General features: G+C 39.6%; 1 protein-coding gene across 1 annotated transcript; it reads left to right on the forward strand.

Annotated features, from left to right (window-relative positions):
• Positions 1 to 11,145: 11,145 nt before the first annotated feature.
• LOC117262539 (zona pellucida sperm-binding protein 4-like) lies at positions 11,146 to 13,640 on the forward strand. Its single transcript, XM_033635544.2, has 8 exons — positions 11,146 to 11,586; positions 11,694 to 11,881; positions 11,982 to 12,079; positions 12,270 to 12,427; positions 12,509 to 12,701; positions 12,800 to 12,986; positions 13,105 to 13,180; positions 13,449 to 13,640. The coding sequence occupies exons 1-8, from the start codon at positions 11,205 to 11,207 to the stop codon at positions 13,547 to 13,549; spliced, it is 1,383 nt and encodes a 460-aa protein (XP_033491435.1). The 5' UTR covers positions 11,146 to 11,204; the 3' UTR covers positions 13,550 to 13,640.
• The last annotated feature ends 683 nt before the right edge of the window (positions 13,641 to 14,323 follow it).

Raw genomic sequence — 14,323 nt, forward strand, 5'->3', positions numbered from 1 at the left:
TGCAGCTACTTTTATAACACAGTGAGCATGTTTACTTCAGTTACATCCCCGCCCCCTCTGTTGGCCATTCCCCATCAGACCTGATGAGCATAAACATTAGCCAATGAAAGAATTGCAGCTGTTGACCAAAAGCAATGCCTACAACTCTGGTGAGGGTTTTCCCAGATAGGTTAAGTTTTTTCATTCTTGCATTTCAATAAATGTGCAATAAAACACAAGCAGTGTATAAAAATAGTCTTTTCAACACAAAACCAAACATGTGCTCAAACAAATCAATATGAGGGTGAACTGCCAAATAACAGGAATAATGGCACCATGAGGGTCATTAAAATTCTTATTTCATTTTTTCCAAGCACGTGAGGAAAGATGTATGAATATTTGGCAAAGATGCACTCAGAGAGTGAGCAGTAGTCACAAAACGTTATGTCAACCCTGGGTTAGGTTTACCTGCCCTCAACATGACATGTCAAACTCAGGATTTTGCCAAAGTACATTTTGTGAAGGACTGCAAATCGATATGGCTACAACCAGTGTCAGCTGAGATTAACAACCAAGTTTAAAAAGGATACAGAGGCTAACTGGTCAGTCAGTTTTATTTACAGTAACCAGAAAACCCTCTGATGAAAAAACGTTGATACAGAAAACAATCTTCAGGAATTGTAAGGTAAAGTGATATAAGCAGAGAATGTATATTATATAAATGCCTTTACTGGGAACACAGTGCCAGCTATGTCAGACCAACCTGAATCTGCAAACAGTTTTGTCTGGGCCACAGGTAAATAATAATTGTGCAAATCTCACAGTATATTCCAAGAAAAGGTCTTAGAGTCTTTTTTGTGTGTGTGTTTTAATTAATTTAGACGTAACAGATAAAAGTAAGTGTAGAAATATCTTGGAAAATGTGTTGAATTATTATTTTGTCACACTATAATTATGTCTTGTTAAAAGTCGCTATATATATAATATAACTAATAACTTGTCTTTTTTAAATTACTATGTACCATGTTTTCAAATTCTCCACATATTCTACCATCTTTGTCAATAAAGTTAAATTATTATTATTATCATTATTATTATTATTATTATTATTTGATTTGCCAATAGTTGAAACTCCAGTTCAAGATATCTTAAGATAGATATCAGGTCAAGTTCAAGGTATCAGCTTGATATTGACTTAATTCTTAGCTTTAATTAAAGCTGCAAGCAGCGATAAAGGGGCGCTTGTACCTTGACACACATTAGGGGTCCTAGGAGCATTTTGAACCCAATCCAGTGTCCACACTAATTATATGTCATGTTACTGTACATCCTTTGTAGACCACACCATGTAAATTTCATGTAAATCAAAAGAAAATTGTCAGACAAGGCTTACTTCCTGATTACAGTAGGTGGCTCAGTTACCATGACATGTAATTGCCATGTTGAAACCATCAGGCCTGCATTCTTTTTTTTTTTTTTAAAGATTTATTTATTGATGATGCACCAAAGTACAAGTGTCATTTTCATTGGTAACACTTTACAATAAGGTACACAAAATTAAAGTAGTTACTGAGGAACTAATGAGGAACTAATGAGTAGTTACTGAGGAACTACGGTACACAAAATTAGAGTAGTTACTGATGAACTAATGAGGAACTAATGAGTAACTAATGAGGAACGAATGAGTAGCTAATGAGGAACTAATGAGTAGTTACTGAGGAACTAAGCTACACAAAATTAGAGTAGTTACTGGGGAACTAATGAGGAACGAATGAGGAACGAATGAGGAACTAATGAGGAACAAATGATGAACTAATGAGTAGTTACTGAGGAACTAAGGTACATAAAATTAGAGTAGTTACTGAGGAACTAATGAGGAACTAATGATGAACTAACTATTAGTTAATGGTCAGTTCCTCAGTAAGCCCTGATCAAATTTCAGAGGAGTAGCTACTGAGGAACTAATGAGGAACTAACTATTAGTTAATGGTCAGTTCTTCATTAACTCATGATCAAATTTCAGAGGAGTAGTTACTGAGGAACTAATGATGAACTAACTATTAGTTAATGGTCAGTTCCTCAGTAAGCCCTGATCAAATTTCAGAGGAGTAGTTACTGAGGAACTAATGAGGAACTAACTGTTGGTTAATGGTCAGTTCTTCATTAACTCATGATCAAATTTCATAGAGGGGTTAATCACGACTTAATAATTAGTGAACTAGTTACTTCATCAGTGCAGAATCATTACTCAATAACCCGTCCATTAGTTAACCTTTTTATGTCCTAAAGTAAAGTGACACATAATGAGTAGTCTTTCATTACTTCATCATCATCTTTACAATTAGTTCCTTAACAAATAAAATCACAGACAGCAGGATTCTTGAGAAGAGTTTAATTAATTATTTTCAGACCACATACACATTAATATGATCATCTATGTTATTCTGTACAAGGTGCTGACACACCAAACCGACATCAAAGAACTAGCGGCAACGAAAGCCAACTGTTGCATCGTCTACGTCGCCTCACGTCACCCTGTGTCAGTTGCATTTGAACACACTACAAAGACTACACCCAACGCTTGAAACTGTTACTCATTTATTTTGGCACTGCCCCATTGTCAAAAGACTCTGGAGTGATATTTGTAATTTTATTGCAAACAATATTAAAAAATAATTTAAGCTGTTTTGGAGGGATGTGCTGTTTGGACTTTTTGACTTTAAGAGAAATACGGCAAAACCCATTGAAAGATTTATTATTAATCTCATCTTTTGGCAAGATTTCACATTCACAAATGTAAGTTTACACATAGAAAACATTTTATATTTTTAATATTTTCTTGTAAACTCTTATCCCCCCCTGGCATATGTGATATATGACATATGTGTAATGTTGAAGATCTGCATTCTGTAAACTTCCTGTCTTAAATAAAGTTGCGGGGGAAAAAAGAAGACTACATCCGACGGCCAAGTAGCACGTACGTTCTGTGCCTGCGTGAAAGGAAATAACGCAAAAAGGGAAACCGGAAGTCCGTTGAATGCATGAGATCAATCAACAAAGTAGCGCGGAGTGACAGAGTGATACATCCTATCAGCCGAGGGGTTTCCTATCTGTGCAGCCGAGCACTGCAGCACCTCCACGGACTATTACATCCAGACGCTCCCGGTGTTTCCTCCACAGGCTCCACTTCACTCAGCTGCCCAACAAACCCGCTGCTTCTTCCCACTTTAACCTGAATAACAAACCAGGGCTCAGTGCTCCGGTTGGATTAGTCTCGCCACCAGACAATCAGAGATCTCCGCCTTCTGATAGTCTGGGGACATTCCTTTCTAAAGTTTTTTTTTTTTTTTTTTTTTAATCAACACAAGGAGGTTATACAGAGTGTTAACTGAAAGTGATCATAGGAAATAACACAAAATGCAAACATCAACTTAATCAAATTACAGTGTAAACACAAAGAGTCATGTAAAGGCAGTATTACAAACATATATATAAAGTAGCCTAACAAACCATATTCATCCATATTGTGAGCAGAAGAGGGTGAAATTAAATAATATAAACACATTTTATATTAAATCAGGGAATTTTAAGTATTTGATAAACAAGTCTAATATTTTTTATGGCTTTGTTATTTGATGATGTTGTTATTGTATTAAAGTAATGTTTGAGTTCATTTTCAAAGTATTTTCCAAGTGGTTTTTTCTTTGCCCATTTTGTTTTGTGAATGTGAAATTTGCCCAGCATGATGATAGTCTGTAACAAGAGGGAAAGGTCGTGAGGTATGGAGGGGTTTTCAAAGTGAAAGAGGATGTGGCTTTCCTGGAGGCCGATCCTGTGTCCGGTTTTGTTATGGATTAGGTTTTGTATATGAGTCCAGAGGTTTTTAGTGTATGAGCACTGATAAAAGAGGTGGATAATGGTTTCTGGTTCTGTTTGGCAAAAATCACAGTTATAGTCTATGTTTAATTTAAATCTCTCCAGGGCACTCCTTTCTAAAGTGTGTTTAACACACCGGCGAAAACGGCCGGCAACAAAGCAACGCGTCTTGCATTTTTGAAAAGGACACGCCTTCTCGGAAATGTGCGCTCCCCCTTTTCTCGTCCGCAAGGAAACAAACACACAGAGAGCTTGAACATGGATGCCGAGAGATTTAACTCCGTTTTATTGAACGTGTGCTCATCCGTAAAGAAAACATTTTTTCCAGCGGATGTCTTAGTTACATTATTGAGCTATCTGGAGTATTTTCATGTCGTATCCGACAACGGGAGGCTTTTAACAGATGACGTCTTGATGTTAGCTTTGCTGCTGCTGTTAGCTGTTCCTGTCAGCTGCAGCCACTGATGCTTTCTAGACATCGTGATTTCGCAAAACTGAATAAATACGACACATAGCAACACAAAACTGCTTTGCTAGCTCAATCATGTTGTAACTAAGATATCCGCTGGATAAGATATTTTTTTTCACGGAGCGTTTAATGAGTTATTACCTATTACAGACATCGCTAACGGCTAACAGGGCTAACAGCTAACGGTTAGCCCAGCTAAACGTGCACACAGAAATAGTAATGTTTGTTCAATCACTGTGTTTATAGACTTTGCAAACATCGGATTAGTCTAAACGGTGATACAGTGATGTGAAAAATGTGATATATAGGCTATATACAGTACAGGCCAAAAGTTTGGACACACCTTCTCATTCAATGCGTTTTCTTTATTTTCATGACTATTTACATTGTAGATTCTCACTGAAGGCATCAAAACTATGAATGAACACATGTGGAGTTATGTACTTAACAAAAAAAGGTGAAATAACTGAAAACATGTTTTATATTCTAGTTTCTTCAAAATAGCCACCCTTTGCTCTGATTACTGCTTTGCACACTCTTGGCATTCTCTCCATGAGCTTCAAGAGGTAGTCACCTGAAATGGTTTTCCAACAGTCTTGAAGGAGTTCCCAGAGGTGTTTAGCACTTGTTGGCCTCTTTGCCTTCACTCTGCGGTCCAGCTCACCCCAAACCATCTCGATTGGGTTCAGGTCCGGTGACTGTGGAGGCCAGGTCATCTGCCGCAGCACTCCATCACTCTCCTTCTTGGTCAAATAGCCCTTACACAGCCTGGAGGTGTGTTTGGGGTCATTGTCCTGTTGAAAAATAAATGATCGTCCAACTAAACGCAAACCGGATGGGATGGCATGTCGCTGCAGGATGTTGTGGTAGCCATGCTGGTTCAGTGTGCCTTCAATTTTGAATAAATCCCCAACAGTGTCACCAGCAAAACACCCCCACACCATCACACCTCCTCCTCCATGCTTCACAGTGGGAACCAGGCATGTGGAATCCATCCGTTCACCTTTTCTGCGTCTCACAAAGACACGGCGGTTGGAACCAAAGATCTCAAATTTGGACTCATCAGACCAAAGCACAGATTTCCACTGGTCTAATGTCCATTCCTTGTGTTTCTTGGCCCAAACAAATCTCTTCTGCTTGTTAGCTGATTGGTTCTTGCCATAATATGAATTTTAACAGTTGTCCAATAGGGCTGTTGGCTGTGTATTAACCTGACTTCTGCACAACACAACTGATGGTCCCAACCCCATTGATAAAGCAAGAAATTCTACTAATTAACCCTGATAAGGCACACCTGTGAAGTGGAAACCATTTCAGGTGACTACCTCTTGAAGCTCATGGAGAGAATGCCAAGAGTGTGCAAAGCAGTAATCAGAGCAAAGGGTGGCTATTTTGAAGAAACTAGAATATAAAACATGTTTTCAGTTATTTCACCTTTTTTTGTTAAGTACATAACTCCACATGTGTTCATTCATAGTTTTGATGCCTTCAGTGAGAATCTACAATGTAAATAGTCATGAAAATAAAGAAAACGCATTGAATGAGAAGGTGTGTCCAAACTTTTGGCCTGTACTGTATATAGCTAAAAGCTCTGCTGGTTTTCTACCCAGAAGTATTTGTAAACAACAAGGCAATTCCCTCTATCGTCCTGCCGGATGGATGAGTCATGGCCTTGTAAAAGATTATGTTTGTTTCTCTTAGTTGGTGAGAATGTGTTGCCGCAAACGCGACAAACATCCACTTTGACTGCGTTTTCTGCGAGCACGACTGAGCCATTTTGTACCGCTACACGTGTTTCTAGTGGGACTATGTTTACAAGCACAACAGTTCAGCGAGCCACCGAAGGACCGCCCTGCAGATTTACTACTGGTTCTGCAACGTAAGGAGTTTTTTTAAACTCTGAAATTGTATCCACCCATCTAAACACAAAATCAGGGAGAAAGTCATCAGTCTTTAGTTAAGCAAAGCGTCTAAAGGCTGACTTGTGAGTCTATGGTTGGATCCAAATGAAGAGCCGGGGCTAACGTTAGCTGGGAAGCTAGCGGAGGCTAACTGGCTGCTTCCCTCCGGTCATGCTGCGGCTAAAGCTCCGCTAGCCGCTCCCAGCTAGCTCCGGTTTGTTATTGAGGTTAAAGTGGGAAGAAGCAGCGGATCTGTCGGGCAGCTGTGTGAAGTGGAGCCTGAGGGGAGCGTACCCATATTCCATGGGGTTCTATGTTCCCCGGGTCCTATGTTCCCCGCTTTGTATGGGACCCCAAAAGGGTCCTATGTTCCCCGCTTTGTATGGGACTGGGGAACATAGAACCCTTTTTAATAATAAGGGTTCTATGTTCCCCGCTTTTCCACAGAAGGACCTGGGGAACATAGGCCCTTTTTTTTAAAAAAGGGTCCTAACCCCTAACCCTAACCCTAACCCCTTTTTCTCAAAAGGGTCCTATGTTCCCCGGCAACAGCGGGGAACATAGAACCCTTTTTCTTAAAAAGGGTTCTATGTTCCCTGGTCCCATACAAAGCAGGGAACATAGAACCCTTTTTTTTTAAAGGGTCCTATGTTCCCCGATCGGGGAACATAGAACCCGGGGAACATAGAACCCGGGGAATATAGGGATGACCCCGAGCCTGAGGAGGAAGCACCGGTTAGCCCCGGTTTCACTACAGGTAGATTCGCTTGCTACAGGGAAGAGGATATAACACCTGAACAGCCGGTCAGAGGGATCTCTCTCACTGACAAGCTCCGCTGCCGACTCAACATGCTCAATCAGCCAAAAATTTGGAATGAATGATGAACTAACTATTAGTTAATGGCCAGTTCTTCAGTAAGTCCTGATCAAATTTCAGAGTAGTTACTGAGGAACTAATGAGGAACTAACTATTACTTAATCATTACCTACCTTTTTGTGTACCCTAAAGTAAAGTGAGACATCAAAATGGGTAGGTAATGAGTACTGAATCATTACCTACTCATTTTGATGTCTCACTTTACTTTAGGGTACACAAAAAGAGTAACTAATGAGTAGGTAATGATTACTGAATCACTACCTACTCATTTTGATGTCTCACTTTACTTTAGGGTACACAAAAAGAGTAACTAATGAGTAGGTAATGATTCAGTAATCATTATCATTATCATTACCGTCTCACTTTACTTTAGGGTACACAAAAAGGGTAGGTAATGATTAAGTAATAGTTAGTTCCTCATTAGTTCCTCAGTAACTACTGAAATTTGATCAGGAGTTACTGAAGAACTGACCATTAACTACTAGTTAGTTCCTCATTCATTCCAAATTTGTTTCATAGTAACTACTTTAAATTTTGTGCACCTCAAACAACTGTACTGTGAACAACGGTGTGATCAGTATACAGTACTTTACACGCAGCCCCCATGATAAATTCTTTAAGCTTAGCCTACCTAAAATGTGACACACTATCATATTTATTTCTAAGGCATCATCGTACAGAATAACATGGATGGTCATATTAATGTGTATGTGGTCTGAAAATAATGAATAAAACTCTTCTCAAGAATCCTGCTGTCTGATTATTTTTGTTAAGGAACTAATTGTAAAGATGATGATGAAGTAATGAAAGACTACTCATTATGTGTCATTTTACTTTAGGACATAAAAAGGTTAACTAATGGATGGGTTATGGAGTAATGATTTTGCACTGATGAAGTAACTAGTTCACTAATTATTAAGTCGTGATTAACCCCTCTATGAAATTTGATCATGAGTTAATGAAGAACTGACCATTAACCAATAGTTAGTTCCTCATTAGTTCCTCAGTAACTACTCCTCTGAAATTTGATCAGGGCTTACTGAAGAACTGACCATTAACCAATAGTTAGTTCCTCATTAGTTCCTCAGTAACTACTCTGAAATTTGATCAGGGGTTACTGAAGAACTGACCATTAACTAATAGTTAGCTCCTCATAAACTACTCCTCTGAAATTTGATCAGGGCTTACTGAAGAACTAACCATTAACTAATAGTTAGTTCATTATTAGTTCCTCATTCGTTCCTCAGTAACTACTCTAATTTTGTGTACCTTAGTTCCTCAGTAACTACTCAATAGTTCCTCATTAGTTCCTCAGTAACTACTCCTCTGAAATTTGATCATGAGTTATTGAGGAACTGACCATTAACTAATAGTTAGTTCCTCATTAGTTCCTCATTCGTTCCTCAGTTACTACTCTAATTTTGTGTACCATAGTTCTTCAGTAACTACTCAATAGTTCCTCATTAGTTCCTCAGTAACTACTCTAATTTTGTGTACCTTATAGAACATACCTGTCCCCCCACCCCACCCCTGGAATGGTACAATGAACCACATCCTTGGCAACACCAAGTCTTTTCAGAATGTGTCACAGAAAAAGGAGAAATAAAAAGGTACATACAAAAAATGAATAAATCCATCAGGCCCAGTAAGCAAATAAATGCACTTTTAACTGAAAGAAGTAATTGGAGGGAGAGATTCCAAGAAAGAACCCCATATTCCATCATGAGTTGCAGGTTTTCTCCTGACATTGTACAGAATTTTCTGTGGAGTGCAATATGATGAAAGTTTATTCAGCCGGTGCTTTTGTGACGGTGGTTTTTCTGACTTCCAGTTTTTAAGAATATTTTTTTTCCCAGCGGCTAATAACACAAAATACTCCTTATAGTGAGTTACGTTAATCATATTGACATCATCCAGAAGCCAAATCCTGGGGTCAGATGGAATTTCAGCCTCTATAATACCTGAAACAGTGGCTATGATGAACTTCCAGAAATCTTCCAGGTAAGGACAAGCCCAGATCATATGAAGGAGATTGCCTTCAGCTATCTTACACGTCTGGCACATGGGAGAGACATCCCCATTCATCTGTCAGGCCTGAATTCTTATAAAACAGGTGATCTACTGTTGCCAGTAGGTGACACTATAACTATTACAAAAGTTAATCATTTTGACGTGTTCAGGGTGGGACCTATCAAACATGAGGTTTGGGGGAAAGATTGAACCAGTTACAAACCACGTTTCATGGTCAAACATGGAAATTTGACAATCCGATCAGGTCCTCCTGACCTCCTGGTCAGGTCTTTTAATGGCACAGACAAAATTTGAAGTCAATAAGAATAAATGTCTAGGACGAGTTCATTAAAATATGACCCCTGTGCTGTGGGTGGCCAAAAATGCACAAAAATTGTACAGTAAAGTCAAAGTAGTGGACTTCCTGTTAGGTTTAGGTCACAGCTCCAAGTGACTTTTTTTATATGTCCCGAGATGTTATATGTGCCTACCAATTTTCGCTCCTGAGACATTTCATCACACCGAGCATGAGACCCATTCCAAATATCAATTTTTTTCACTATTTCTGATGTGTGTGCAGTTTCATGAGTTTTTGAGCCCCTTTAGCCCCTCAAAAATACAATACCTTCATTTTCAAGAAGGTCCTCAAACCACTTGGTGCTCAACACTGATCAAGACATCTTGTAAGAAATTGAAGATATCTTCAGTTAAAATCACGACTAGTCCAAACTACATTTAGGATATATTTAATTTGGGTTACATTAGTAACTAGAAAAGCACTCAGAGAGAGCAGACCTCCACCAAGTAGGTGATATTCCCTCCCCTCTGCATCAGATTTTGCAGCCTGCATCACAATTAGGTTATTTGCATCACTATCATTATTAGGTTATATATGCCTTCACCATGGAGACACTGTGGTGTATTTATTTCGTTTTTATTTTGTACCACCACAGAATATAATATGTTTTTTGTATTTTTCATTTTCTTTTTTTCCAACACAGAACATTAATTTCAACTTTAGAATAACAACAATATTTAGCAAGTAGAACAAGACGTGCTTTCCGGCCACCAGATGGCGCTATTTTCACCGTATTTAGAAATTGGAATTGCTGCTGAGGCTGTCAGACGATAGACTTTATTTATTATTTTATCCACTGCTTCAACCGATCACCACCAAAATTTTATCATCTGTTCCTTGTCCCATTATCCACCTTTCCTGAAAATTTCATCAACTTTTTGAGTTATTTTGCAGACAAACAAACAAACAGACAAACAGACCAACGCCGGCGAAAACATAACCTCCTTGGCGGAGGTAACAATGGAGATATTTGGAGACCAAAGGTGAACGGTACATATTTGAAACTAATGAATGAAAATACATGAATTGCTAGTAGGCCTACATGTCATGTGGATCCAGTTAAGCTATTGAATACTGAAAGGCTTAGCGTACACCCACAGACCATCTGCTTACTCTAACCACTTCACTTACTCTTTAAAATGGATTAATAGGGATGTTACTGTAGGTTGCTCTGGATGCTTGTCAATTTTATTTATTTGTTCTCTTCATGGTCTGGATGAGCAATAGCAAATACACTTGAAGATAAGAAGAGGTATTTGTTTTGTCATGTTGTGCTGCACAAATACAGGGTGACCTGCACACTGTAGGTCATACAGACCCTGTGAAGGTTTTTTTTTTTAAATTGTACAAACAAGCTGTGATTTCTTTTACTCATAATCAGTAACAATCACTGGGTTCTCTGTAGCAGGCATGGATCAGAAACTAATCAATAAATATTTATGTTCATGCATTAGTACATTTACTGTAATGTATATTTTGGTATCTTCTGCTGCAATATCTCTTCAATTCCTGGAGTTTGTTCTCTAAGTTTACGTTTTTGGCATCACCTCTAATCTTGTCAGTGCGTCACCACAGACCAACCAGTAACTGGAGCATTTGATTGGCAGTTGTGGGCAGCAAATAGGAAGGGAGTCACCAACAAGTCAACATTACCCATACCTTATAAAAGTCAGCCTGTTTGCACAATATTTCTCACAGTATCTGGTGTTCTCAATCACTCTATGCTGTGAAGCCATGACAATGAAGTTGGTTTGTGGTTGTCTTCTGGCAGTTGCCCTGCTAGGCTGTCTGGCTGATGCTCAATATTTCAAGCAGCCTCAGCAGCCTCAGCAGCCCCAGCAGCCCCAGCCGCCGAAATACACCCCACCGGCACCTCAGCAGCCTCAGAGGTCACAGACCCCCAAAAGGTACACACCTCAGCAGCCTCAGCAGCCTCAGCAGCCCCAGCAGCCTCAACAGCACATCAAGCAGCCCGTGCAGCCTACAGAAACATTTCACACTTGTGAAGTGGCTGAGCAGTACAAGATACAGTGCGGAGCTCCGGGCATCACTGCTTCAGATTGTGAGGCTATAAACTGTTGCTTTGATGGACGCACGTGCTATTACGGCAAATCTGGTGAGTATTATTTCACTCCTCATAGAACTACATGGATACTCTTGACACTTAAAATGCAAAGTGTGTGGCATGAGCTTTGTTCTTTGTTTATAATTTGTTGTTCTCAGTGACTCTTCAGTGCACCAAGGATGCCCAAATAATTGTTGTGGTTGCAAGAGACGCCACGCTACCCAACATCGACTTGGAGTCAGTCACCTTCCTTGAAAATGATCAGAAGTCCTGCAGTCCTGTCGGCACCACTTCAGCTTTTGCGATCTACCAGTTCCCTGTAACTGCCTGTGGCACTGTCATAATGGTAAGGGTTGTGGCTCATTTGACCGTTAATTTGATTTGTATTAATTTTCATCAGGTTATGATGAATATTAAAATACTGCCGATACTGCCTGCTACTGTAGGAGGAACCTGGGGTTATAATCTATGAGAACAGGATGACCTCCTTGTATGAAGTTGCTATTGGACCCTATGGACCCATTACCAGGGACAGCCACTATGAGTATGTGTTTTTCTTTCTTTAACACAAAGTGGTCACAACATAAAAGATTACTACTAAGTCTTAAAGTATTCAGACAATTAAACTGACCATGAATTTTCTACAACAGGGTAGAATTAGTTCATTGTGATATTTAACAAACTCCACTCAAATGTTTTTGATTTACTGACACAGACTTTATTTTTTGTCCAAGGCTGCTTGTACAGTGTAGATACATCGGCACCTCAGTTGAGGCTCTGGTGATTGAGGTTGGCCTGGTTCCTCCACCACCCCCAGTTGCAGCTCCTGGACCTCTGCGTGTGGAACTGAGGCTGGCCAACGGAGAGTGTCATTCCAAGGGTTGTGTGGAAGGTTAGTGTGAAGGAGATGTGTTGTGCAGTTAGTCTCATTTGGCAGTGAGTGTGTCCCCAACCAATCTTTCTGCTTAAGCAGAGGAGGTGGCCTACAGTTCCTTCTACGTGGATTCCGACTACCCCGTCACAAAGGTGCTTAGGGATCCTGTGTACGTTGAAATCCGAATGCTGGAGAGGACTGATCCCAACCTTGTCTTGACTCTTGGAAGATGCTGGACTACTGCTGATCCCTACCCTCACAGTCTTCCTCAGTGGGACTTGTTGATTGATGGGTAAGAGTAAGGGTTGGTTTGATTTAGAAACAGACACTTATAATACATTTTTGATGTTGTACTCAGCCCCTATTCCTCACTCTCTCTCCTTGCCATAGCTGCCCATACCGTGATGACCGTTACCTGACCACTTTGGTGCCTGTGGGTGCCCAATCAGGACTTGAGTTCCCAACCCACCACAGGCGTTTTGTTTTCAAGATGTTCACATTTGTAGCTACTGGAGGTGGCAATACCGGCAAGAAGGGGGCTTCAGATCCAGAGGTTATGACTCCCCTCAAGGAAAAGGTATACAATCCAACTATCTAGTAAAAAAAGGTTTTTGATTATTTTAGTTGTAATATTATTTCTAATATCGCCCTATCCAGCCAACATATTTTCAATCAATACATTTGTTTTTGACCAGGTGTATATCCACTGCAACGTAGCTGTATGCCAACCTTCACTTGGAAATAATTGTGAACCAAGGTGCTTCAGAAAGAGTAAGTAGTACAGTAGTAATTTTGATAGTATATACACCACCAATATGGTGAAGTCTTATTCCTTTGTTTTTAAATGCAATGAATACAGAAAGCTAAATAGATCACGTTTGTCAAGTGTTACAAAAACAGCATGGTTTGTGATATGGAAATCAGAAAAGCTCTTGGCTGAACATATTTTCACCAAGAGTAAATTACATCCAACATAATCTTGTGTCTTACTCAACCTCAAGACTGACAGAAACTGACCATTGCCATGTATTGTATACAGGGAGGGACATTGCTGCTTCCATCCAGAGAGGCTTCAGAGCTGAGACCAGCGTGGTTAGCAGTGGGGAGCTTAACATCGTGAGCGAGACCACGAGTCAGTAACAACATGGAGACAGAACCTCGTCATGAAATCTCTGTTCCTGTTGCAAACTGAAATGTGACTGAGTTTCAAATAAATCACCAATTTGCTGGATTATGTTGTCTGATGTTATTAAATTTCATTCAAATGCATTATTTACTCTGTGACCTCACAGCAGTAGCCTAAAATCTAAAACAGATACTGCAGAAAAAACATATGACTATGCCACAACATAAAGTACTTGACATCCATCAGATCAGATCAGACCAGATACTGTTCTGACAGTAATACAAGGGGGCCAAAATCAACAATTAAGTGGCTGTCCAAAAGTGTTCTACCTTGTTGAACTTTTACATGGTGTATCCAGTGGAATTCTGTGTTTGTCAAAGTTGCAACTTTCTCCAAAATCCAAAAATGACAGTGTTAAAACTCAAATCTGTGATGTCATAGGGTATAAAGTCTGGAGCTGCTCCATAGACAATGAACTGGGAAAGATGTTTTAGATGACACTAAGAGCACCCAGAGGAATGTTCTGGCACATTTTCCGTTTCAGAACTGAAAGCTCTACAATAGAATAAAGCTTTTATGGGTATAAAATAGAAAACACATGCTGTGGGTCCATAAAATCAGACTGCCATTCATTTTCTAATGAGCAGCTCCAGGTGTTATACCCTGCGACATTAAAAGTTTGAGACTTACTTCTCTGGTTTCTGGCTTTGAGAGAGAGTAGCTCATGTTCACAGATATTGATAAAACTTTTCTTGGCTGTGAAAATAACACAGGCCTGTTGTAATTCT

This window comes from Epinephelus lanceolatus, chromosome 5, assembly GCF_041903045.1.
Source record: "Epinephelus lanceolatus isolate andai-2023 chromosome 5, ASM4190304v1, whole genome shotgun sequence".
NCBI classification, from domain to species: Eukaryota; Metazoa; Chordata; class Actinopteri; order Perciformes; family Serranidae; genus Epinephelus; species Epinephelus lanceolatus.